General features: G+C 42.2%; 2 protein-coding genes across 4 annotated transcripts in view; one reads left to right on the plus strand and one right to left on the minus strand.

Annotated features, from left to right (window-relative positions):
- RAB22A (RAB22A, member RAS oncogene family) overlaps positions 1 to 19,304 on the minus strand; it is a 32,515-nt gene extending 13,211 nt beyond the window's left edge. Inside the window, exons 1-3 of the mRNA XM_060230740.1 lie at positions 18,758 to 19,304; positions 12,045 to 12,124; positions 3,830 to 3,911 (exon numbers count right to left, since the gene is read on the minus strand). Coding sequence (XP_060086723.1) covers positions 3,830 to 3,911; positions 12,045 to 12,124; positions 18,758 to 18,793 — 198 coding nt within the window. The 5' untranslated portion in view covers positions 18,794 to 19,304. The remainder of the gene's footprint in view (positions 1 to 3,829; positions 3,912 to 12,044; positions 12,125 to 18,757) is intronic.
- The window catches only part of LOC132566061 (serine/threonine-protein phosphatase 4 regulatory subunit 1-like), a 51,104-nt gene continuing 44,749 nt past the window's right edge, over positions 19,080 to 25,434 (plus strand). The window contains exons 1-2 of one of the 3 annotated variants that reach the window (XM_060230736.1): positions 19,343 to 19,405; positions 19,752 to 19,796. In XM_060230736.1, coding sequence (XP_060086719.1) covers positions 19,399 to 19,405; positions 19,752 to 19,796 — 52 coding nt within the window. In that variant the 5' untranslated portion in view covers positions 19,343 to 19,398. Of the gene's footprint in view, positions 19,406 to 19,751; positions 19,797 to 25,434 lie in introns of all 3 variants that reach the window. The other 2 variants (XM_060230737.1, XM_060230738.1) reach the window with 2 other exon arrangements.

The raw sequence follows: 25,434 nt of genomic DNA on the forward strand, positions 1-25,434 counted from the left end.
TTTATCCAATTTCCCAGGTAGAACCAATCAGTTTTATATTTCTCTCCAGCCCTTAAATTAGCCAGATTTTGTGCTCAGGCATGCTTAATTAGACAGAAGCGTACACCAAGTCTTAATATTTTAAGCCAGTACTGCATTTTATGTTTAGAGTATCTAGCGTATTTAAGAAATGGAACCAATGTAAATGTTTGCTGACGACTCTGATTCCAAATTCTGATCTCGGATCGTAATAAACTTGATTTGACTAATGAAATTTAATTCTGGGTTTAAGGTTTTGTGAGCATGCACACAAAAGCTTATACCCATAATTAAACTTTGTTGGTTTTAATGATGCCATTGGACCCAAACTTTGTTCCATCGCTATGTAAGTTAGGGATCAAAACAGGATGTCTCTGGTTCACATCCTCCTCTCCCTGGGCACAGCCTGCCCCTCCCATTTGCCAGACCATCGATGGGACACACATATATGGTTAAACCGCCATCCAAATTGTTTTGAATATTGCTTTTAATCTGAATATATGTATTTAGTGGAATGTATTTATTGAATGTTGTCAACCCCATGCAAGGGAGGGTGGTCTACAAATCAAACACATAAATAAATAATGCAGATGTGTAGGAGTTGCCAGCACACCCCTGAAGGTAGGAGCCAGGTTCAAAGCCTACCACTACTGACAACAAACACAAAGCAGCCACCTTAAGAAATTTAGATGCTGACCCGGGAGACAGATTCACAAGCGGGGAACCCCCCCCCCCAATATTAGAGGCCGCATAGAGAAGGAGGGAGTCCTCAAGCAGTGGCACAAAGAAAAGTGTGGATGGATGGACAGATTCACAAGGGGAAAAAAAGATAATATTAGAGGCCTCGTGGAGAAGGAGGGATGCCTCAGGCAATGGCACAAAGGAAGGCATGGGTGGTGCACTTATGTCTTGCAGCTGGGCAAGAGGTGGAGATGCCCACTCTCCATATTCTGACATTAAGTAAAACAGAGGAGCTTGTGCTGGTCCCAGTAGCTTTTCGTTGCCTTTTACAGTCGGTTCAGCTGACATCTCCAAATAATGCTCAATGTCTATGTATACAGTTTAGACAATGCACTCAACCCTTCGGATGAAGTTACTACTTCAGCAACAATTTCCCAAATTATGCTGCTCGAATTGCAAAATGTTCAAGCACAGTACACTTCCAAGCTATTTTATCATCATACAAAGCTAACAAATGGGTGGTTGTTTCAAGTTTGAACGGTCATGTTTTTAGAAAACTCCAGCATCAGGGACAGAGCTCATACCTTGATCACCACTATGTGTTAAAGGGACACGGTAACTATCATTTCCCCCCTGTGTCTATAACTCAGGGCTTTGCAGGTCAGAAAAAAAAGGACAAGTGGGGGGGACACAAGACATGACAGAGGTTTATAAAATTATGCACAGGCCGGAGAAAATGTATGAAGAGAACTTTCCCCTCCCTTTACCATGATACTAATTTGGAAGTGGGGAGAAATATTTCAATGGGCAACAGATTCAGGATGAGCAAAAGGAAGTACTTTACTTGATTAATAATTAAGCTGTTGAGTTCATTGCCAGAAGACAAAATGATGGCCAAAATCAGATATGTCCTTAAAAGACAGATTTATAAAGGAAAAATAGTGACCTGCAACAAGAAGAAGATGATGATATTGGATTTTTATCCCGCCCTCCACTCTGAAGAGTCTCAGAGCGGCTCACAATCTCCTTTACCTTCCTCCCCCACGACAGACACCCTGTGAGGTGGGTGGGGCTGGAGAGGGCTCTCACAGCAGCTGCCCTTTCAAGGACAACCTCTACCAGAGCTATGGCTGACCCAAGGCCATGCTAGCAGGTGCAAGTGGAGGAGTGAGGAATCAAACCCGGTTCTCCCAGATAAGAGTTCGCACACTTAACCACTACACCAAACTGGTTCTCCACTACACCAAAATGTTGCTTATTGTGGCTTTGGAGCGTGTGAGGCTCTTTCTCAACCCTGGCTCCACAACTGCTGCCTCAGCTGCCCTCTTTAAACTTTCCTGGTAGCTTTTAACCGGCAAGTGAGAGTGAAGAATCCTCCTTGCCGCGTCCCCTTGCACCTTATTTTAGGATTAAGATTTTTCTGCAAACCAGGGGAGATCCCAAATTTGGAGAAAAATCTCTCTTCTTTCTATGTGGGTCCAATCTGCAGATATAAATGTCCTCAGATGAGCACACTTGTACTATTAGTATACAGAAGTATATGTATCTGTGTGTGTGGAAATCCCATCTTCATCCCCATGACTGAGCCCAACATGGCTCCAAGCACCACCACCACCCACTTTTGAGTCCGGCTGCAGCAGCGGCAGTGGCTAGAAGCCACTCGCAGCCTGGAGCAATTCCTGGCAACCACCACCATGGCTGGGCCTGGAGTACCTCCTGGCTTCACCCTCCACCAGCTCTGAAGATTAAATGTAAGTGTGTTGTCTGAGCATGCACAAACAATTTTTTTTAATCGGGGGTGTGTGTGTGTGTTAAAGATTCCCAATGCGTTTTTTTTAAAGATTTCAGATTTTTCTGCAAACTTGAGGGTGACACACAAATTTGCAGGGAAATCCATTTTGTGTTGGTGTGGACCCAATCCGCACGTGGGGCCCTCGTGTTTGTATTAGATATACAGACAACAGGGGACCCACAAGAAATTTGTTAGGGTAGTGCATCCCATAGCCTCAGGTTTGCTTCCTTCCTGCTCCCCCAATCTCAAATAATCTTCCACTCACTTTTTCTTACCCTTCTCTGGCAATCTCCCCCTTCCTCTCCTCTGGCAATCTCCCCCTCCCCAACAATCTTACTCAATTTTTCTCCCCCTTCTCCATCAATCTCCCCCTCGCTTTCTCTGACAATCTACCCCACTCTTCTCCCTTCCCCTTCTCTGTAAATATTCCCCCATCTCTCTCTCTCTCCCCTCCCTTTCTCCCCACTCCACTCTGTCAATCTCCCCCCCCCTCCCAGGCAGCAGGGCCCTGAGAACTGCTGTGCCAATTGCACAGGTAAGTAATCTGCAGATGCATATATAATATTATTGTTTTTTGGGGGGAGGTTAAACCATGCAATATAATTTTTATAACTTTTAAGATTTTTCTGCAAACTTGCCCCCCACCCCCCAAGTGAAGAGAAATCTCCCTTCTCTCAGTGTGGGCCCAATCTGTAAATTTAGATATTCATAGTTTTGCTGTCACTTGAGAAATAGACGATAGCCATGCTGACTAAAGGACACCTCCACAGTCAAAAGCTTACTGCTTCTGAATATCAATGCTAGGAAGCAACATGGAAGGAAGGCCTTGTCCTCTATTTATTGGCCCTGCAGGACCACTGTGTGAAATCGGATGCTGGACAAGATGGGCTACTGGTCTGATCCAAAAGGGTTCTTATGGCACACCAGACATGCCAGATTTCCTTGACATTCTTCAATTTCAGTTTTCAACAGAATACTGCTCTTGTCTGCTGTATGAACAGATTATAAACACTGTCAACAGAACCAGGAAAATATTGATTCATTCAATTGTTGGAATGACATAAAAAGCAAATTAATTTCAATTAACTGAAAGATACCATATCTTCTTACGTCAGTATTCCCTGTGTACCCTGAGTAATTGGAGAACTCATTACTGCCAATTTAAAAATGTCATCTGGAAGCAGCTGTAGCAGGCTAAAGAATAGCTTCAAAAATCAGAAACCACAACACTTTAATTAGAGGGGAGGATGCAGCCATTTGTTTTTTTTTTACACTGTTAACATGCTAAGCACAAAATTTTGTCACACCGACCAATAAAAAACAAGGACATATACTTACCCGTTCTTGTCCTGCCGTATCCCATATTAGGAATTTATGTAATTCATTCTGATACTGCACTGTCTTGGTCATAAAAGATGCCCTGAAAAGTATTTAATACAAGAATGCTTCACAGAACAACTTACAAAACAGCAGCCACAAAAAATGAAATTTCCCCAAAATATTTATACTGCATTGCAGGTTATTCTTATTTAGTAGTTCCTTCCTCTGACTCAAATTAATCTCTCTATAAAGACTTTGCAAAAAAAAAAAATCCAAACACATATAACTCTCTCATACTAGCCACTGATGTTGCTTTATAATGATAGAAGATTTGTGAATTTTGTTTTGTCTTTTCAATATCCAGTAGAAGGGAGAATATGTGAAGTTTATTAAGCAACAATTCAGCTGTTCCCATCACTAGCCTACCTGTATACACACAGGCCTTCAGTAAGCTAAGAGCACTTCCCAAGGCTGATTCAGTTCAGGAAAACACATAGTGTGTGGAGGAGAGTGAAGTTCCTCCCCCACACCACAGTCTTAATCCAAATTGGAGCTCAGAACTGAATTTCCATGGGCAATTTGCAGTTGCCATCTGTCTGCAAGCCCTCTATGGTAGTCAGGTGTCAAATACAATGTCTACTTTGGACCGGGGCTTACAGCAAGAAGAAACCGGATTCCCCTTTTGGATTGCTAATGCTGTAAATAAATAAAGCTGGCTTCTTCATCAACAGTGCCATACTATAAAAGAAAAGAGCTTCATGCTCACACTGTAAATGCGAGTCTACTTTTTTCCCTTCTACTAGCAGGAAGAGGGAGTTCTCTTTCTGCTGGTCAGGAAATACTAAATCGTTCATTTACATTAAGATTAATATCACTGACCAGAGAGCTCTTAAATGCTGTGCTGCATTTAAGAGACCAACGCAACACTTAAACACCATGATAGTTAATTTTGTAAGCCATGAATCAGGTCAACCTGCTCTCTGGGCCTTTTTCAAAATATCATGTAATTTTTCTTTTAGTCTAACAGGGCAGGGGCATAGTCAAATGTGGACAATTATCCTGGGGAAGTCAAGAACAACTGCCGAACCTCAGCTAAACAAGTGGCTTTGTATTTAATGAGCAGCAACCCTTTCTACGCCGTCTACCTATTGCTGGAGCAAATGAGCAATGTGTCAAATGATACATAACCTGAACTGAAAATAGCTCCTGAACAGGCTTCTCATCACCAATGCAATTTGGTCATAGAGAACAAATGATGTGTCCACCTCTGTTTTCTTAAGAAAAAGGTGCTTTGAAAGCATTTTGAAAAACAAATCTGATTCAGTCAACTGACTCCATTAAAAAATTAGAAAAAACTAAAAGGAATAACTGCTGAAGAATCAGTTCTTGATGCCTATGAAGGCCAAGACACTAACTCAGATACTGTTGCAAAATTAACGATTGTTAGCCAGGGATTAGCCTTAGAACTGAACCTAGTCCCTACATCATGCATGGACATGAAATTGATAAATGGCCTCAGTTTCTTAAGCTGCAAACTCAGAAACTCAGAGTGCTATTACAAGAAGCAGCAGCTAGTGGCTGGCAACAACAAAGGAATACTTAACTGTATTAAAATATGGACAACTTTAAAATATTTAAAACAAACTTTGAGTCCAGTGGAACCTTTAAGTTTTATTCTAGGTATAAGCTTTCGTGTGTCACTGGACTCCAACTTTGTTCTGCTACTTCAGACCAGCACGGCTCACCATCTGAATCTATCTAAAATATATATTTAAGCACTCTTCAATAATATAAAGATTACATGAGATGCTTTTAAAAACTGGATGTATCAGGAAATAAGGTGGGGACTTTTTACATGTAATCTCTTATGTGTTCTACCATTGAACACACTTGCCCTTCTCTTAAAGATAAGCATTTGGGAAGGCAACTGCAAAGAACAAGATGGCTAATGGAGAACAGCCAGGTCCTCAGGAATGGTAGGAGATATCCTCCCTGCAGTCTTTTTGCCCCACTGCCACTGGGCCAGTAGGGGAAAGGTGGGTGATCACCCACAATGCAGTGGTGTCATTTCTTGCATGATCTGGAAGTGCTATCATCCTATGGGAGCAACACTCTGGCATTCTTTGCAAACTCTATCGTTTTCCCATAGAGTTTGGGGGCAAATGCTAGAGTGTTGCCCCATGTGATGACATCACTTCTGAGTTGCAACAGAAGTAACGGTAAGCCCCCCACCCCAAGCCTGCAAATCTCACACTAGTTGCCAGCCTTAGGCGTCAGCTATCTGTAGACTTTCTTCCCATTCATAAAAGCCAATTTAGGACCAGTACATACTTCCAGCAGAGCTGCTAACTCCCCTAATCATCACCTTCAACGCACATGTAACCATATAGCGGAAGCAACCTATGATTAGAAATGTATCTGTGCCAGGGCTGCCATCTTCCTGCCAGTGGCAGGGATCCTCTGCCCTGACTCAGAGCTCTGCCCACAGCAGCAGTGGGAGAAAAAGAAATAAATGGCTAGCAGGCTGATGACATTCTCCCCCACTTCCCCACCCCTCCAATCCCCTGCTGGTTTCCAGGCCATGCCTGGTAATTCTAATCTGGAAATTCCAATTGCAATTGTTAGGGCACTTTTTGGAGCCACTACAATAATGCGTATTTCTATAGTCACACATGACTGTTTCTGGTCTGAACTGTACCCGTGCTTGAAATCTAGTGGAGGAAGTGCATGTGAACCTAAAACAGTTGCATTAAAAAAAAAACACAACAGGCAGCATCTGTACGAACAGAGCTTTAGCTTTATTTCAGTCTCTTGTGGGTATAAGAATGTTTGAGCTAGGAAGTAATGGAAAAGTGTTCCTTGTTCGTGCAGTCATATTCATAATTTGCTTCAAATTTATTCAACCAAAAGAGAAGTGATCTTCAGTATGCTGCTAGTGAAAACAATTAAGTGTTCTCAACTATCACTAAATGGAAAAAATGGACTGTATCTTAAGCAAAATTAAACTGAAAGCAAAGCTATGCATGGAACAGACATCTAGAGCAACATTTTTCTTGCTAGTTTTAGCCTTAACTTGAAATTGCACTGCGGTTTTATATAGGAAAGCATTCAAATAAATAGGTGAATTCATAATCTCTTTATCCAAAGCATTCAGTGTTTGGAAAATATTTTCCTAATGCTTTGAAATCACTGTTTAATACATCGAATTTGAAGAGTACATCACATATAAAGAGTATTACTTGGTACAACTGTCTTCCATGCAAGTCATAGTATGCTGCTTGAATCTTCGATCTCAAGATTTATTTATTTAATTTAAAATGTTTCTGTGCTGCCTTTCTGTGCAGGATTAGGAATGAATCTGAATGATCACTTAAATAATTCTCTTAAGCAAGCGTGAAGAATGCTAGGCACTTCCTGTGTCCACCCTGGTAAGTTTCCCTTGTGAGCCGAGTATAACCCAGATTCCTCTACCTCCTTAGAATCAAACCAAACATGGATGGGTGAGTGACACCAGCAGAAAGGGGATGGCTTCTCCCCATCTCGTCAACAATCAAGACAAGTCATACACAGGGTTGACAGGTCCATCCTGGCCATCAGTGGGGGCAGGGAGATAGGACAGCCAGGTCCATGTTGGGAACCTCCAAGAGATTTGAGGGTGGAGTCTGGGGAGGACTGGGATGTCTATGGAGTACAGTGCCATAGTGTCCATCCTCCAAAGCAGCCATTTCCTCCAGGGGAACTGTCTCTATAGTCAGAGATAAGCTGGAATTCCAGATCTGCAGGCCGCACTGGAAGTTGGCATACCTGTGAGGCTTGAAAGAATACAAAGGCCAGGCTCTGGAGAGTTAAGTTTGGCACATTACTGCTTCCATTCTCAGAGGTATGCCTGATACTAAAAGAAATGATGACTGTCTTGTACTGGCCCGAGTATGGCAGAGGCCTCTATCCAAATGCCTTCAGGACTGGGATACATATCTTTTTCTGTAAAAGACTTAACAACTATGCTTTTTATTTTACTTATTTACAAAATTTGTATCCCACCTTTCTGCTCTTATAAGGGGCCACCAAGGCAGCTAACATACACGATAAACCATTAAAAATCAACACCCTCCCCAAACACACATCATTAAAAGCAATTTTAAAAAACAAAGTTAAAATACATACAAAACATAAAAACAACAACTAAAATACTGATTAGGAAGGACAGATCACTGAAGGAATTAAACAAAAACAAAAAAATTAAAGGTCTTCCCTGCTAACAGAAGATGGCAACAGAAGAAAATGGACAAATCTCCCTGGGGAGAGAATTCCAAAGCTTCAGTGCCATGACTAAGAAGACGCCCTCTCAGGTTGCCATCTGCTGAATCTCAGAAGGTGGGTACACCCAAACCAGGGCCTCCAAAGATGACAGCTGTGGTCGGGCAGATTTGTAAGGCAGAAGGTGGTCCTTCAGGTATTTATAGTAGGTAAGCAGACAAGGATCCTGGGCTTCCCTATTTCAAAGCTTTTCCCCCTTTAAGTGATGAGCCATGGTCTCTCGGCTTAGCTTCGCGAATGAAGATTTAAGAAGGGTGCAGTAGTCCACATCTGCTGCAGGCTCGCTGGTGGCTGACAAGACCAATGCGGGACAGGCAGGTCTGCCCACAGTGGCTGCAGGGAAAAGTCTGATTTGGGGTTGGTGCTGTAGCAGTGCACCATGGTAAAGAACAGCTTAAGAACATAAGAGAAGCCATGTTGGATCAGGCCAATGGCCCATCCAGTCCAACACTCTGTGTCACACAGTGGCCCAAAAAAATTATACACACACACACACACACACACACACACACACTGTGGCTAATAGCCACTGATGGACCTCTGCTCCATATTTTTATCTAAACCCCTCTTGAAGGTGGCCATGCTTCTATGAAATACCACAAAATGTTCCAATACCATAACACGGGCCTTGACAAATCCCAGGTGCCAGGATGCCATATAACCTAGAAATGTCATTGTGCCATAAGGCATTTTTAACAAAGATTGCATTTGTAGTGTCTCTTGAAAGAAGTACAAAGCTCATCTACCATTTCACGTGTTAATATTTTTGATGCATGACAAAAATGCTCACACATGCAGTTCCTGGTCATTATTTTTTTCACAATTTAGTGGTGATACGGTAATTCATTTTTTATTCAGTAGCTTTCTATAAAGGCTCCACTTTTTAATTAAAAGGAGCTCTTTAAGGAAGAAAAGGCAATTAGGAACTGCCTTATACTGAATCAGACCATCAGTCCATGAAAGTCAGTATTGTCCGCTCGGACTGGCAGCAGCTCCCCAGGGTTTCCGGCAGAGGTTTTTCAGACCACCTCCCGTGTGACCCTGGGCCAGCCACACTTCTCTCAGAGCTGTTCTCTCAAGAGAAGTTCTTGAAAGAGCTCTCTCAGCCCCACCTACCTCACAGAGTGTCTGTTGTGGGGACAGCAAGGGAAGGAGATTGTAAACTGCTCTGAGACTCCAAGTAAAAGGTGTGATATAAATTCAACTCCTCTTTACTAGAGATGCCAGGGCCTGCATTTAGAACTTTTTGCATGGAAAGCAGAGATTCTTCCATTAAGTCACAATCCTTCCCCACCCCCCCACCCCGCCCTGAGAAACTTGGGAAAAGTTAGGTTTAGGGCAGAGGTGTTGAACTCATTTGTTATGAGGGCTGGATCTGACATAACTATCACTTTATTGGGTGGGCTATATGTGCCATAAAATGTAATGCTAGGTATTGGACATATTTTTACCACTGACAGTGACCCACACTCCTTCTTAGTACCTACCTAACCACCCATTGCTCAATATACACAAGATGTCTTGCATAGCACAGAGAGCCACTGCCTGCCAAACAAGATGCAACAACCAGAGACTCTTAAGGCTCTTTAAATCCATTGCAGAAGCTTTTGATGAGCTGGAGCAAGAAGTGCTGCATTCTGTTGCTGAAGGTGCAGCAAACCAACAAATGGTGACCAAGCAGCATCAACTAGGGGAACCCAACAAGCCCTGCCTTAAAGGAACTGCTAAGGTCAACATGCTTTGGGGTGGGGGTGAGGCAGGGGGAAGGGGGTGAGGCAACCACACAATCCCACACCTCCCTTTGTCAAAGTTCCAAATTCAGCAACAACCTTGAACCACAAGAGGAACTGTGATGCTTCCCAGCACCACAAGCAATCTTCAAGAGTTGCCACTCTCCAAAGATGCCAGCTCCACTAATTGTCTTTTGCAGACTTTTATTCCCTGCCAGCTTCACAGCATTATTTAACCACCCAAAATATTGCTCCCCATGTGCAAGCAACAGTCACACACCTAGTGCCTGCCTCTTCTGTGTGCAAACCCAGGGTGCTTTTCTGAATGTCTGCAATCCCTGGAGATCTGGAAAAGGGCCTGTGTTTGAGGAAAGGGAGAACCTTAGAAGGGAGCATAATACATTAATACAGGCCCTTCTGGTCCGCAACCAGACTGGTTTCCCCCCCAGCTGCTCGCGGGTTGATAAAAGCCATGGATGGGCCGCTTCCAGCCCACAGGCTGTATGTTTGACATATCTGGGTTAGCAGGTTTTGTACTAGTAACAGCCAAGGTTACCTCTTTTTGTTTATATACCAAAACATCTTTGCCACAGCTTTAATAAAAGTACAAGAAACAAAATTAAGTATTTTAGTAGCAATGTTTAGGATATATAGAACACTTAGAGCTGAAAAATAGGTCAGCCTCCTAAATTTTGGGACTCGTTATTCTACTGAATGTTTGAAACAAATAGATAAATAAATATAAGGGCTGCCATTCTGGCTCAGAGCAATGATCCATATACGTCAGCCAGACAGTGCAAGGAGGACAATATCTGTCCCATTGTCATTACTGTTAACATCCCCCTCTACTGGGCACAAGTATCACTAACACAGAGGGCGTTTTCGCACTGACCTTAATCGGTAGCGACGCCCCTCTTCACCACGCAGGATCTGTGCGGATTTCGCACTAATTGCCACGGAGCACCCGGAAGAGCCGGAAAGTCCTGCGGCTTTTGCGGCGCAAACGGAAACCGCCAAAAACCAGTTTCCATTTGCGCCGCAAAAGCCGCGGGACTTTCCAGCTCTTCCGGGTGCTCCGCGGCAATTAGTGTGAAATCTGCGCAGATCCTGCGCGGTAAAGAGGGGCGTCGCTGCCGATTAAGGTCAGTGCAAAAACGCCCAGAGATTTAAGTTTGTGGCCACCAGTGGTTACTGGACACTGAGAGGCTTAGCTTGAGTCAGTGCAGCTAATCCTATTAAAGAATCATATGCTAATAGCCATCAGGGCACGCAATGGTAATTAGCTTCTAAAGTTATTGTTGCATCTTATGAACCAGTGCTGGCTTCTGTTTGCTTTTAGTCCGCTGTTATATATATATATATATATATATATATATATATGCGCATTCTGGGATCACTAATAAGATTTTAGACTTGCTCTATAGCTTTTAATAGCTAAGTCATAGAAAATGGAGCAATATAACCAGAAGCAGAGTTACCCCTCCATCTTCTTCCATTCACTGCATTGTTCCCATTTTGTATGTTACCTTTCAATGTTAACTGCAGCCATGACACTGTCTTACCACTGAAGAACTCTGGCTAGAGATGCAAGATCCAGGGAAGCGGGGGAATGGAGAGGGAAGAATGCTTTTCTCAGGACTTAAAAATTCTGATGGAAAAATTTGGGATGTTTGGGGGAGAGCCTTTGAAATACTTTTTGAATGAGTAAAATGCATTTTAATAAAAAGTTTCACTCCCTCAACAGGTGTAATACGCAAGTCTGTATGTAAAACAACCCACAGCATTAAATGATAATCCCTTGCTATACAATTAATATACACAATGTATTTTCAAAGATACAGTGTCAAACTCCAGTTAAATTAGAGTCGTCTATATTAATCATGGTGTAGGTAAGTGCAAACATTTCCTTTAACCACAATTAATGCAGGAGAGAATTCACTCGAGACTGGGGAGGGAATGCACACTTTCAGGACTAGCTCCTGATCTCTTAATCATGGCTGAGAGGATGCCATTACAACAACTGCATCATTCTCCTTGATTTCTAGTTTCCTAATAATTAGGTAGAAGGTGCATATAGTAATAATGGATTTTAATTTTGATACCCAAGTTACACTTACACTATAAGAACATTTTACACACAACATTATTAGATGCTTAACAAGCTAGGTAATACATTTGTTTCTCACCCAATTGTTGGATTGATGTTGGGATCAAAGCTGTCTTCTACAAAGCGCCATACAATGCTTGATTTGCCTACACCAGTGTCCTGAAAGGGAAAAAAGAAATCAATTTTTAGATTATTTACCAAGTGTGTGTGAGGGGGATGGCAACTATCATAATATCCTTTTAATAAAACTGATCATCTCTCTCCTCAGCTTTATATTAGAACAAATAATTCTATTCACACCAGTGGGGAGATTTCATTTCCAGGGCTTTTTTTGGTAGGAGGAATTCCTTTGCATATTAGGCCACACACCCCTGATGTAGCCAATCCTCCTGAAGCTTACAGTATGCCTTGTAAGAAGAGCCCTGTAAGTTCTTGGAGGACTGGCTATGTAAGAGGGGTGTGGCCTAATAAGCAAAGGAGTTCCTGCTAGAAAAAAAAGCCCTGCTCATTTCCATACATAAATTAGGAGCCATAGGAAAATCATCAGATAGAACTCAAACCCATACCTCAGTTTCCATCAACACTATTTTACTCTCCCGAGTTCTGAGACATTAGAACAAATAGATTCAGGTGGGTAGTCATGTTGGTCTGAAGCAGAAGAATGAAGTTTGAGTCCAATGGCACCTTTAAGACCAACAAAGTTTTATTCGAGGTATAAACTTCTGTGCTCACACACACTTCTTCAGATACAATGAAATGGAAATTACCAGTCCATACACAGACGTTGAGCAGTAAATTAGCATCCAGAAAAATGGGAATGGTTAACAGATTCAAGAACCAAACAGAAATAACAAGCTTAGTTTATAACGCTGAGTTGAGTTTAATTCTGGAGGGAGGGGGACACAGTGAAGGAAATAAATATGTCATACTAGGAGACTGATGAGCAGATGTATCCTTAATTGTGGAATGATTGAGAATAATTAACTGAGACCCTGTTGTTACGTTCCATCCGTCTCCTCTCAAACAGGGAGGCAATCTTACAGCATCAGACACAAATCCGACATGGTAATTTCCATTTCATTGTATCTGAAGAAGTGTACATACCCATGAAAGCTAAAACTTTGTGTCATGGGTGCCTGCCATTCTGTTCTTAACATGCACTGTATTCCTGATATCTGTTATAGAGTATCTATTATAGAGGGATGCTGTTGGGGAGTAGGGGAAGGGAACATTTATATTTTCACTTTTGCAGCTTAGACTTGTGCAACGTGTGTAACCCATGCTTGCCATGTTATCACGTTACCAAGGCAACCAGTGTCTAGGCCCTCAAATGGATACCTTCCTAACTGTCACAACCTTGGACTGGATTGAGAAGACACTCCCTGTTATGATACTTGGTGGCAATAAGTTTGAAAATCTTGAAGGCGGGAGGGGAAAGCACCAGAATTTACCCCTATAAATGCTCTATAACCGGTGTTGAACTCTTTTGTTATGAGGGATGGATCTGACATAAATGAGAGCTTGTCAGGGCGGGCTGGGCTATGTTGGGCTGGGCCATGTGTGTACCTATTTAAGATTAGGTAGCAGAGATATAAACTTTTTAAAGGACACAGACAAACATGACTAAAAAAACCCCCTTAAAATAAAACATGCTTAAAACATTAGTACTTGTTGGTCTTAAAGGTGCTTTCTTTTTATTTCTCCCATGGGATCCAGGGAACTGGCTCTTTCCCTCCCTCCCCAGGGGATCAGGAGAAGGAGCCTCAACCAATGGAGAAAATCAAGATTTTGCTTTGTGGTTCCTGTGTGATAGAGCAAGCCTTGCAAAGCAAGCTAACATGCAGAAGGAAGCAAGAGAGAGGGAGAAGGAAGCAGACAAGAGCCAGTTACTCAGGGGACTGACAGGAGCCCTCCAGGGGCCTGATTTGGCCCCGGGACTGCATGTTTGACACCCCTGCATATAACTACCATACTGTAGTGTAACCGTTAGCCCCTCATTCCTGCCAAGTCTGCTCTTGCATAGATTAGCTCTTGCTTTTCAGTACTAATACCTATCTATGGTTTCATAAGTGTGACACCTGACTGATCCTGGCACTTTGTTGGTCTTAAAGGTGCCACTGGACTCAATCATTAGAACAAATAGTTTTGCTGGAATGGGCAGGGTGGAATATTTGTCTCCAGCTTATTACACACTGTGCCTGTTGATTACCTGCCTCCACACCTATTCTTTCCAATTACCCAAAACACCCAGGTAAATGCAGTAGAAGCAGAAAGGAGTGAACAAGATGCTTGTTAAACAAAGAATGTAACCTGGCTGTAAGATCTCAAACAACTTAAACCAGACATGCAAAGGGAAAGAATTCCTCTTTCCTCAGTGACTTCAATATTTAAGGAAAGAAATTTAAGGAAACAAACAAACAAATCAAATATAGCCAATCTGGAAGAAAATGTTTAATCCAACGCTCAACAGCAACTATAACAAAGCAAAGATTTTTTTTTCTGAGTTATTTCTTGCAAAAGACCCCTCACCTCAATATGTCATTTTTAGCTGTGCTGATGACACAATAAGAGGCAATCACTGGGTTAAACTGAGGGGTTGCCAATCTAGGGATAAAAAGGCAGCACAGGCAAAATAACAGCTGTGGCAATGGTTCTTACTAGAAAGCTGGCTGGAGCTCCGGCCTGTTCTCCTCCTCCCCATCCTGAAGCAGCCCCCCAAAAGAACGATCAGCTGTCACGTACCTAATAGACAGTTTACTGTCCAAGGGCTGGATAAATATGCTATTGTGCAAACTGGCTCAGGGGTGTGAGAGGTTTAGTGCCATAACAAAGCAAGCACTAAAAAGTTGTAAGGGCTTCAGAGCTATGCAGTGTATCTGCTCAAGCACTGCTTGGCCTCACTAACATTCCTGACAGCAAACCTGTCATTAGGTTACTGAAAAAAGGGCTAACCACAGACATGGTAGGGTTTCTGCATACTGAAGATTTACTCAGAAATATTCGGGTTTTTTTTTTTTTTTTTTTTAGAAAACTGCACCAGAAAGTGCCTCAATGAACACTGAACATTATTGCCTGCAGAAGGCATTTCTATTTTGCTGAGGTATGTGTGTGTGTTTGTGTGAAGTTTGCCTGTTAACAGATAATATTTTCTTGGAAGGGGTCATGGAGTGCACACTGTCAGAAAATCCTTCTCCCTGCTCTTCAACATTTTGCCTACATTTTAAAAGAGTTTACATAACATAATAATATATTCACGTAAACAAGCGTCAGTTTGGCAAACTTAAGATCATCAGAACATAAGAGAAGCCATGTTGGATCAGGTCAATAGCCTATCCTGTCTAACACTCTGTGTCACACAGTGACCAAAATCTAGGTGTCATCAGGAGTTCCATGCATGGGGCCAGAACTCCAGAAGCCCTCCCACTGTGGCTCTCCAAGCACCAAGAATACAGAGCATCACTGCCCCAGACATTGTGTTCCATCTATACCTTGTGCCTAATAGCCACTGATGGACTTCTGCTCTATATGTTGATCCAATCCCCTCTTGAAGCTGTCTGTGCTTGTAGCTGCCACCACTTCCAGTGGCAGTGAATTCCACATGTTAATCACCCTTTGGGTGAAGAAATGCTTCTTTTTATCTGTTCTAAGCCTCCTGATCATTATTTTCCATTGAGTGCCCAGTACTTTTATTGCGAGAAAAGGACAAAAAGTACTTCTTTCTCTACCTTCTCTATCCCACGCAAACCTTTGATGCCCTTTAAAACTATTAGGAAACATCTGTTAAAAGAAAACTTTTCATAGTTATTGTGTAAACTGTTTAAATTAGTGGCAGAGCATGGAGAAGTGGTGAATGATCTCATAAAATGCTTTTTGGAAGAAAAGCAAAACTAAATAAATATGTACACTTTGGAACAAGCCCCACTGATCAGTGGGATTATTTCAAAGACCATATTCAAAATACCTGAAGAAGTGTGCATGTACACAAAAGCTTATCCAGAATTAGAAGTTAGTTCTATATCCCACCGTTCACTACTTGAAGGGCGTCTCGGAGCGGCTTACAATCACCATCCCTTCCTCTCACAACAACAGACAGCCTGTGAATTAAGGAGGCTGAGACAGTTCTGAAAGAACTGTGACCAAAGTCACTCAGCTGGCTTTATGTGGAGAATCAAACCTGGTTCTCCAGATTAGAGTCCACCACTCTTAACCACTACACCAAACTGGCTCTCACCAAATTAAACTTTGTTGGTCTTAAAGATGCCACTGAACTCAAACTTCAGCCATACATGTTCGTTGGGTGTGCACGCATATACACATTTAGGAACAAGCCCCACTGAAAAATCAATGGGATTATGTCAAAGAATGTATCAAAAATATTCTGCCACACGTAACTTTGTGTATATATGATATACAGCAAACAAATATTACCAATCGACTGAATTTTTCTGTCAGATATTGCATAGACACAATAATCAGAGGTCTTAAATGATCATTCATTCCACATCACTGAGTAAGAGTCAGCATGGTATAATGGTCAGAGCATCAATTTAGGATAAGGGAGAGCCAAACTCAAATTCACACACTGCCATGGAAGCTGGTAGGGGGGATCTTGACTCAGTCAGTTATTCAAAGAAACACATTAAATTAACTTGTACTGAATCAGACCCGAGCCAATCAAAGTCAGTACTACAGAGTGACAGAGGCTTTTCAAGGTCTCAGGCAAAGGTTTCTATTGCCTGGTTCTTTTAAGTGGAGATGCCAGGGACTGAACCTGGGACCTTCTGTGTGCAAAGCAGTGACTCTTGCACTGACCCACAGGCCCCTCCCTTAGTGGCTCAGGCCTTTTATATCACTTTCTGCCTGATCCTTTTAACTGGAGATGCCAGGGTTTGACCTTGAATGCCAAGCAGATGCTCAGCCACAAAGCCATGGCCACATGTCCTGTTTTCTCAAAAAATGTCATTATGAGGTTAAAATGCAGAAGAAAACTATGCTGTAAGATGGTTTGTGTCCCCACTGGGAAGAAAAGAAAGGTATAGATAACAAAATTAATAAATAAAATAGCAACTTTAAATAACAGTGATTTATCCAGGCTTTCACACAATGTACATCACAGCAGGAGACACAGACACAGCTTACCAGAAACACTAATTGCCAACAAGTATGTTGAGGACAGAGGATATAATGCAGTACGTGTATATGACAACCTTTACTAATGCAATACTAGTACAAGTGTTTTGTATAATATAACTTTGTTTAATAAAGTTTTTGAATTTTTTTAAAAAAGGTATGTTGGGGACAAGCCCTATAGATGTGTTTAACAAACCACTCAAGGATGGAATCTAAAAGGTGTCAAGAGTAGCTGATCTGTGTCACACAACATACCTACAATGATGCTTACTCATTCAGCACCACCCTGTTTAATGAAAGACTTAGTTTACACGCTTCCCTTAGCATACCTGGAAAAAAACATTTATTAAAGTGGATACAAACAGAGAGATAAGGAACCCCAATGTGAGACTTTCCTTTCACAACTTTGAACTGTTTCACTTTCATGCATGAGTGGAGGGGAAACCCCCCCACAACAGATCAAAAAGTCATGTTTAAGGTATGCCAAACGATCCATTTCTGCTTGGGATGAATCCTGCAGCCTGACTGCAAATCATGAACTTAAGTTTTAAACTTTTTATTAAAGATTAGAAACAGATTCAACTTTAGGAAGCTCTAGACTGCGGGTCTTAGCTTAATTTTTAGCATTAACATTTTAATTTACAAAGGTGTCTCTCTCCTCTAGGGTTTCTGAACCCTGATTCAGTGTAACTATTCTTAATAATAACACAGTCACTCCTGCACATTTAAATGAAAGGCAAATTAAGCACTCTGCCTTAATGAAATTTGAAAACCAGTTTGACAAATACCACCATACAGATGTCAAAACTCTTGACATAAAACCAGTTATTCAAAGTAATGTATCTACATTTTTCTAGATTTTTTGCTCTAAGTTTTACAACTGCAGATTGAAGGGAAAAGATGTTACTTCCAAGGACTTTCTTTTCCTCTCCTACAGAACACTTATCTGTTTCATAGATAGGTACCTAGTCATGGTGGATGGTACCTTTCAGAACAGAAGGACACATACCTTCCAAGCAGTTGCACCCACAAAACTATTAAAAACTCAAGTCGCAATTCAGACTGGATTTCATTCCTCCATGCACTGTTTAGTTCTCTCTTTCAGAAGCTTCAAAAAGTCAAGCCATACAAGATTTTAACAATCCAGCAAACTATAAGCATTTGGACCCAAGTATAAAGAACAACTCTGAAGTAACTTGCAACACAAAAATGCACCCCCAACAAGGGGGAAAACCCGATTTAAATAGGGCCTATTTCTGATTAACATGCACGAGTTAAGAACCAACCCCCTACTCCACAAGCATCATACCAAAAGCTTTGGAGAAATCAAATCTGAAAATTACAGCAACAGCTGGGATGTATTCCACTGGGAAAAGAAAAAAGCTCTTCCCCACCCACTCGCTGAGCTTTCCCCAATCTGGTAATTCCACACGGAACCGTAAGAACAGGGACAGTGTCATCCCCCCCTACCAAAACCCCCCCAAGAAAGTCACATATTGCAAAGATTGACGGGGGGGGGAGGAAGGAGAAACAGCCTTCCTCTGCGAGAAGAGTGGAAAGCGCATAAAAAGCTCCCAAACCTCAAGCGCCCTCCCTGTACATGCACCAGCTGCCCCGACAGCCCAAACTCCCCGTTTCCTTTCGCCCCCCCCATCGACTTACCCCGAGCAGGCAAACTTTGAGCTCCCTCAGAGCCATGACTTAGAGAGAGGCGGCTGCTTTTTAAGAACCACAGGCGCAGCCCAACAGCACCATAACCCCTCCCTGGAGAAAGGCACACATTGAAGAGCCGCCTTCCCCCTGCCTCTAGGCCAAAAAGAGCCTCCGGGGAAAAAAAAAAGGCGGAGGACTCTCCTTCCTTTTAAAAATCCCTTCTTTTCCCTCCCCACCCCCCCGCCGTTCTCAGTCACAGGTAAGCCCTCCGCTTGCGCCTCCTCAAAGCCCGCAAACCGGCCGCCATCTTGGACAGCCCCTCTTGACAATCACCTGACCAGGCCTCTCCACCCCCTTGCAGTGACACACACAACGTTGGGAGGGAGGGGAAGCCTTTTATTATATTTCTCTCTCTCCCCCCCCCCCACCAGCCCTGTTAACATTTATTATTATGCTTCCTTGGGAGGGGACTAGAGAGGCGGTTTCTGAAGGGAAGCGGGAGCTCGGGTTGGGGGGCCGTTGTGAGGGGGGCGTGTGTGCGGTTCCGTTCAGCGGCGGGCCAGGGAGCGCGGGCGGCTCCTCCTTCCCGCCTTCCTCTCCCGGCTCGGGTCTCCGCCTTCCCTTCCCTCCCCACCCATGTCCCTTTCAAAATGGCTGGTGAGTGGCTTTTCGTTTCTCCTCCTTTTCATCTTGACGGATGCGTGTGGCTTCCTTCTCCTTAGGCCAGCTTCCTTTTTAAAATTGGGGTTTCCTCTCCCACTTTGCCGTGTAAAATTGTCTCTCACGGGGTGCTTAGGGCTGCTTGGCGTAAAGGTTGCTTGTTGGCTCTCTGGATGTTGTTATGGTGGTGGTGGTGTATATGTATATATTTTTTTTAAAAAAGAGAAATAATATCTGTCTCCTCTCCGACAAGAGGCTTGTTGTGGAAAAGACCAACCCCCTGTTGTCTTTTTTTCCCCTCCTTCTCTCTCTTCTTTCTTTCTTTTTTTTTGTTTGTTTGTAGGGATCCCTTTGTATTTTGTGGATTTGCAGGATGACTTAGATGATTGTGAGTAACTGATTTAATTTTTTTTTAAGAAGTAGAAACAAAAGAAATCTCGTGTCGTCATCACAATTCTTTGTTTTAATTTTAAAAAAATGTTACCCTCATTACTTATCTCCCATCGGGGGTGGGGAAAGCGGATTGTAAAAGACGGTGTTTCCTGCTGGCCCTTCGTTTGAAGGGATTTTAGGGAAAGAAATACGTTTTAGAAGCATAATGGGGTTTTTTTTAGCACCACGGTTTTAATACCCACTGCTTGGAAGTAAGTAGGCTCCTACCAATGCAAAATCTGCTTCGAGTGTGTAGACAGTATAACAGTTCTAAGGGGGTTAGGCTGCAAATGTCAGGACTTTTTCATTTTTAGGCTACTGGAATCTTGAGCTTTTAATAGTCATTGTAGGTTCTCATTTTGGTTTGCATTTAGTTTTTAAAGATGCACTGATGTCCTGTTAGAAAATCAAAAGGGGAAGTGGCAGACTTTAAAAACTGGTGACTGAGTGGGGTGCTAAGAATTTTTTTTTTTATTTTTGCCATTCTGTTAAAATGAATATGCAGAAAGTCCTCAGCTCTGTAAAAACCGTATAGTGGTCTTCTGCAGTGGGGTGGGTGAATAGGTACAGATTTCTGGGCCAGGCCAGGGATATTGAGGGATAAGATTCATTCATTCAGGACCATTATCACATGTCAACATGAGACTTCACAGGTGCAGTTTTTAAAAATCCAAATTCTCTCCCCCCCCCTCAGTTCTGTTAGTATTGTAAAATACATGGCAGATATAAGCACCTTCCCATATACCCTATTTTAAAAAGTGTATAGCAGAAATTGTCAATGAAGGAGCTGTCCAATGGTGGGGGCAAGAAAGCATCATTGGGTTTGTGTTAATCTTGCTCTAGAAACTTTAATTGGATTTCCACCCCTTATGTTTGATAATTTGGGCAGCATATATGTAGTCTTGATTTTACAGGATGCCTATTGCTAAGGTAGATCAACAGACTTATGTGAGGGTTCATTTGCACAAACCTTGGAATTTTTACTGCTACACCTAATAACTGTACAAGTCACTTCATTTGCTTCTTGCTGCACACGGATTTCTTTCAGAAACACCTAGCTCTCGTTAGTGCTGATATTCTTCATCAACAGCTTTGAATGCTGAAAAGCTCTCTTGTATCCTCTACAAAAACAGGGACCTGTGGGAATATAGAACATCTCTGACAGAACTAATTGGCCCCAAAGAAAGACCACCAATCCTGGCTGGATTCTGGTGCTGAAACCCTGCAGGAGTTGACAGACTGGGATTAGTTAATGTGCCTTTAGCATATCAACTAGTGATCTGCAGACTCTTCAATCACATTTTTCTGCAACTGAATAAAACACTTGAAGTAGGCTAGGAGTAATGTTCCCTCTAAGCTGCAGAGTCTTGTGAGCAAAAATTCTACTTTGTGAGGTACTGGAACTAAAGCTGTGAGCTACTGGCATTAAAGTTGTGAGCTACTGCATAAATCATTGTGCTTTGGGGTCATCCTTCCTGAGCTAAGACAAAAATGTGTGAGCTAGCTCACGCTAACTCAGTTTAGAGGGAACACTGGCTAGGAGGTTGAAGTGCACCCTTGTGACTGATTCTTGCGTGATGGCTATAAGGTTTCAAACGTGGTCACTATTGGGATTACATTTGCAGTCAGGACAGACTTTGTAACAGTTGCCACCTAAAATATGCAGCAATTGTGGAGATTGTTCCTGTGGCTGGGCAAGCCACAAATTTAGAAGCTTTTGCATGTTTCCTGAGCAGAAACACTTCCAAATTCCAACCCAGTGATAAAGCTTAATGAATGGCCATGGGTAGTCATTCTCTCTCAGACTAATCTACTTCACAGGGTTTTTGTATGGATAATATGATGAAAAGCTTGTGTATGTTATGCTGAGCTCCTTGGAAGAAGGGTAGAAAACTGATTTAAAAATAACAAATGGGATGAATTTTAAAAATGCCTTGTGGAAGTATTGCTAGAGGTTTCCACTTTAGGGAATAACTAATTCTTAGGTATTTATTGAGAGAAGATGAAGAGGAAGAGATTGGATGTATGCCCTGCCCTTTGCTCAGAGTCTTAGAGCGGTTTACAATCTCCTTTCCCTGCCCCTCCCCACAACAGACATCCTTTGAGGTAGGTGGAGCTGAGAGAGCTCTTGAGAGAACAGCTCTGAAAGAACTTGTAACTGTCTCAAGGTCACACCAGCAGGTGGATGTGGAAGAGAGGGGTGTCAAACCCAGTTATCCCAGATTAGAGTCTGCGCTCCTAACCACTACTCCAAACTGGCTCTAACATCCTGTTAATGTTATCACCTCTACTCATCAAGATAAAGTTATCCTATCACGCTTGTAAATTCTACTGGTAATTGCAGAAGTAATATGTTACCACAGGCCCATCTGCTGAATAGGTTTGGGGTTACAAATTTTAGTCATGTCCTGATTAACCTCTGTTTCATTTTCGATATGGTTGCTCTCTTCAGCATTGCTGGTGCTCATTTCATTGGAAGAACTCAAGCAAAAATAACTATGCAGCACTTCTTTTTTTTCCATTTATAATGACATTTTTGCACAAGCTGCCAATTCTAGCTATTTTAACAACAGTCTTGTGACTTGAAGAATAAAATAGCAAAAAAAAAAGTTCCCATTTGTTTCAGTAGTCATATTCCCTAGTTACAGGCTAAAACATAACAGCAATGTGATGCAGACTTTAGAACATAAAAAGAGCCCTGCTGAATCAGACCAGTGGTCCATCTAGTCCAGCATCCTGTCTCTCATAGTGACTGACCAGTTTCTCTGGAGGTCCAGCAACAGGGCATAAAAACCAAGGTTGCTTCCTGGCACTGGGATTCAGAGATTTAGTGCCTCTGAAGGTGGAGGTTCCCTTTAGTCACCATCGCTAGTTGCCACTGATGACTATCCTCCATGAACTTCTAAGTACTTTCATTAATTTAAGGAGTTGTATGGCAGAAACTTTTTTAAAACCTATTTTTGTAACTCAGATTAGGTCTGGAACTGCTGCCGCTGTATTGCGCTAATTGCAAACAGTTCTCAGAATATCTGTATCTGTCCCGTTGACTTGTATAGAGAAATGAAAGGGTCTGGCAGCGCGGTCCTAAACAGAGTTACACTTCTAAGCCCATTGACGTCAATGTACTTAGAATGGTGTAACCGTTCTTAGGTTTTACTTTGAGTCATGGGAATGAGTCCACCTGCTCCAAATTCTAGGGACAGCAGAATCTTGTATGCATGTTGGAAGTGTTCACACTTCTCATTGCTTTTGACTGCTGACCTTTTCTGCTTTCTTCTTACAAGTAAATGGAGTGGATATCTGTCCTTCATCCTCCTCATTGGTTCTGACTGCTGATTCTACAATGAGGGGAGAACCATTGATCTGCACCATAGATCTTGGGGACAGCAGTGTTCTAAGCGGGGGCTGAAATGGTTCTCTCATTCCCTTCTCATTCTTGTTTCTCCTGCAGCTGTTTTGTTCATTGCTTCTTCCATCTTCCCATCTGACCCACTTGCGCTGTGGCTGATTTGGTTGCTGCATCAAAAGTCATTGGTTGCCTTTAATAAGTCGTGACTTAGGTACTGACTGGTTTAGTGGACTTTCTCAGTGTTTTGTGCAGAATTGGAGCTTTAGGCACAAGTAAATATTTATGCATAATGAACTTAGTTTAAGTAAAGATACTTTGAAGAGAATGTGTGTATTTCGTAGACAAATGACATTGAGGAAGTAAAAGAATGGTGTAAACGTAGGATGGAGGACTAGCAGCATGTTAAGTGATTTAGGCATCATGGAAAATAAACAGAAGTTGAGTCAGCTTATAAGGCAATTGTTTCTAAGACTTAGTCAATATTTATTTAGTAGACAGCTATCCCGCCCTTCCTCCATAGAGTGACATAGGTGGTTCCCTGCCCTTTGTTTTATCCTCAAAGTAACCCTGTGAAGGACAGAAAGAAGTGGTCCAAGGTCATCCATTGAGTTTTTATGGCCTGCCTTAGTCTAGCCAGACTCATTCTGAGGTGCATCACTTACCATGCTAAGCCGTCACTCGCAACACTACTCAAATGTGGAGAGGCCTCTTTCAAAGGGTTATGTTCAGTGTAGGTACTAGGCAAAATATTGACAAAATTAAATATATTTGGGGAAAGCATTTAGTACAAAGGGCAGAAATCTGACCATGCAAGGAAAAACTCAGAAGCGCTGGCTACTTATTGGCTTCCGGATCCAGTTCAATTTGGTGTAGAGGTTAAGTGTACGAACTTTTATCTGGGAGAACAAGGTTTGTTTCCCCGCTCCTCCACTTACAGCTGCTGGAATGGCCTTGGGTTAGCCATAGCTATTGCAGAGGTTGTCCTTGAAAGGGCAGCTGCTGCCAAAGCTCTCTCAGCCCCACCCACCTCACAGGGTGTCTTGTTGTGGGGAGAGAAGATATAGGGGATTGTAAGCTGCTCTGAGTCTCTGATTCAGAGAGAAGGGCAGGGTATAAATCTGCAGTTTTCTTCTTCAGAATGCTGGTTATTACCTTTAAAACCCTGTGGCAGATCTTGTGTGTTTTTAGCTCTTCGGTGTGTTCAGTCTGAATGCTTTTAAATTGATTGATGTTGTATTTTTAATCTGCTTTCATTTGGGTAATTGCTGCCTTTGCAACTTAGTTGCCATACTGTGTGCCACCTTGAATCCAAGGAGATAAGGTGGAATAGCAATAAACAAGCAAACCCTTTTTGAAGCTTTTAATATTCTGTAATGTTCTGATTACGTCTGGGGACAGGTCTGTTGTAACTACCACAATCCATGATTGAGATCTAATTTAAACCAAAGCAATGTAAGTACTGCTTTAAATCATCCTCCTTTTTTCCCTTGTCAATTTGAACCAGGTTTGCCAAAGAATGTTTGAGAGTTTGTTACCCTGGCCCCTAAAATATGGGAATTTACATTTATTTTTATTTATTTAAAACATTTATTAGACACTTTTCTTCCATTATGGAGTTCCAAGGTGACTTACACATATTAAAAACTGATATAAAATATATATAATACATATATATTTTATATATATATGTTCCCCAGAGAGTACTGAGATCGGGTTCTCAAAACCTGCTTGTAATCCCTGGGCCAAAGGAGGCCCGTTTGAAATCTACCAGGGATCGGGCCTTTTCGGTAACGGCGCCTTGCTGGTGGAACCAGCTGCCGGAAGAGGTGAGGGCCCTGCGGGACCTTGGGCAGTTCCGCAGGGCCTGCAAGACAGTCCTCTTCCGGCTGGCTTACAACTAACCGACACTGGGAATTTTGGATGGTGGTAGTGTGCACTCTGACAGACCGCTGGTTTTTATGTTTTATTAACTTACTGTTTTAAACTGTTGTAAACTGATGTTTTAAAGCCAAACCTATGTTAGATTTTATATGCTGTAAGCTGCCCTGAGCCACTCCGGTGGGAAGGGCGGGATATAAAACGAAATATAAATAAATAAATATAAAACACAGATCAAGGAGGGTTTCAGTGATAATGCTTTCTGCTGCTTCCCCTTGTTTGTACAAGTCTCTTGTCTTGCCCTAATCGCACTCCAGAAATACAAAGTCCCTGTTCATATGACCATCGCATGTGCAGCACATGCATA

Source organism: Heteronotia binoei, chromosome 2, assembly GCF_032191835.1.
Source record: "Heteronotia binoei isolate CCM8104 ecotype False Entrance Well chromosome 2, APGP_CSIRO_Hbin_v1, whole genome shotgun sequence".
Classification (NCBI taxonomy): domain Eukaryota; kingdom Metazoa; phylum Chordata; class Lepidosauria; order Squamata; family Gekkonidae; genus Heteronotia; species Heteronotia binoei.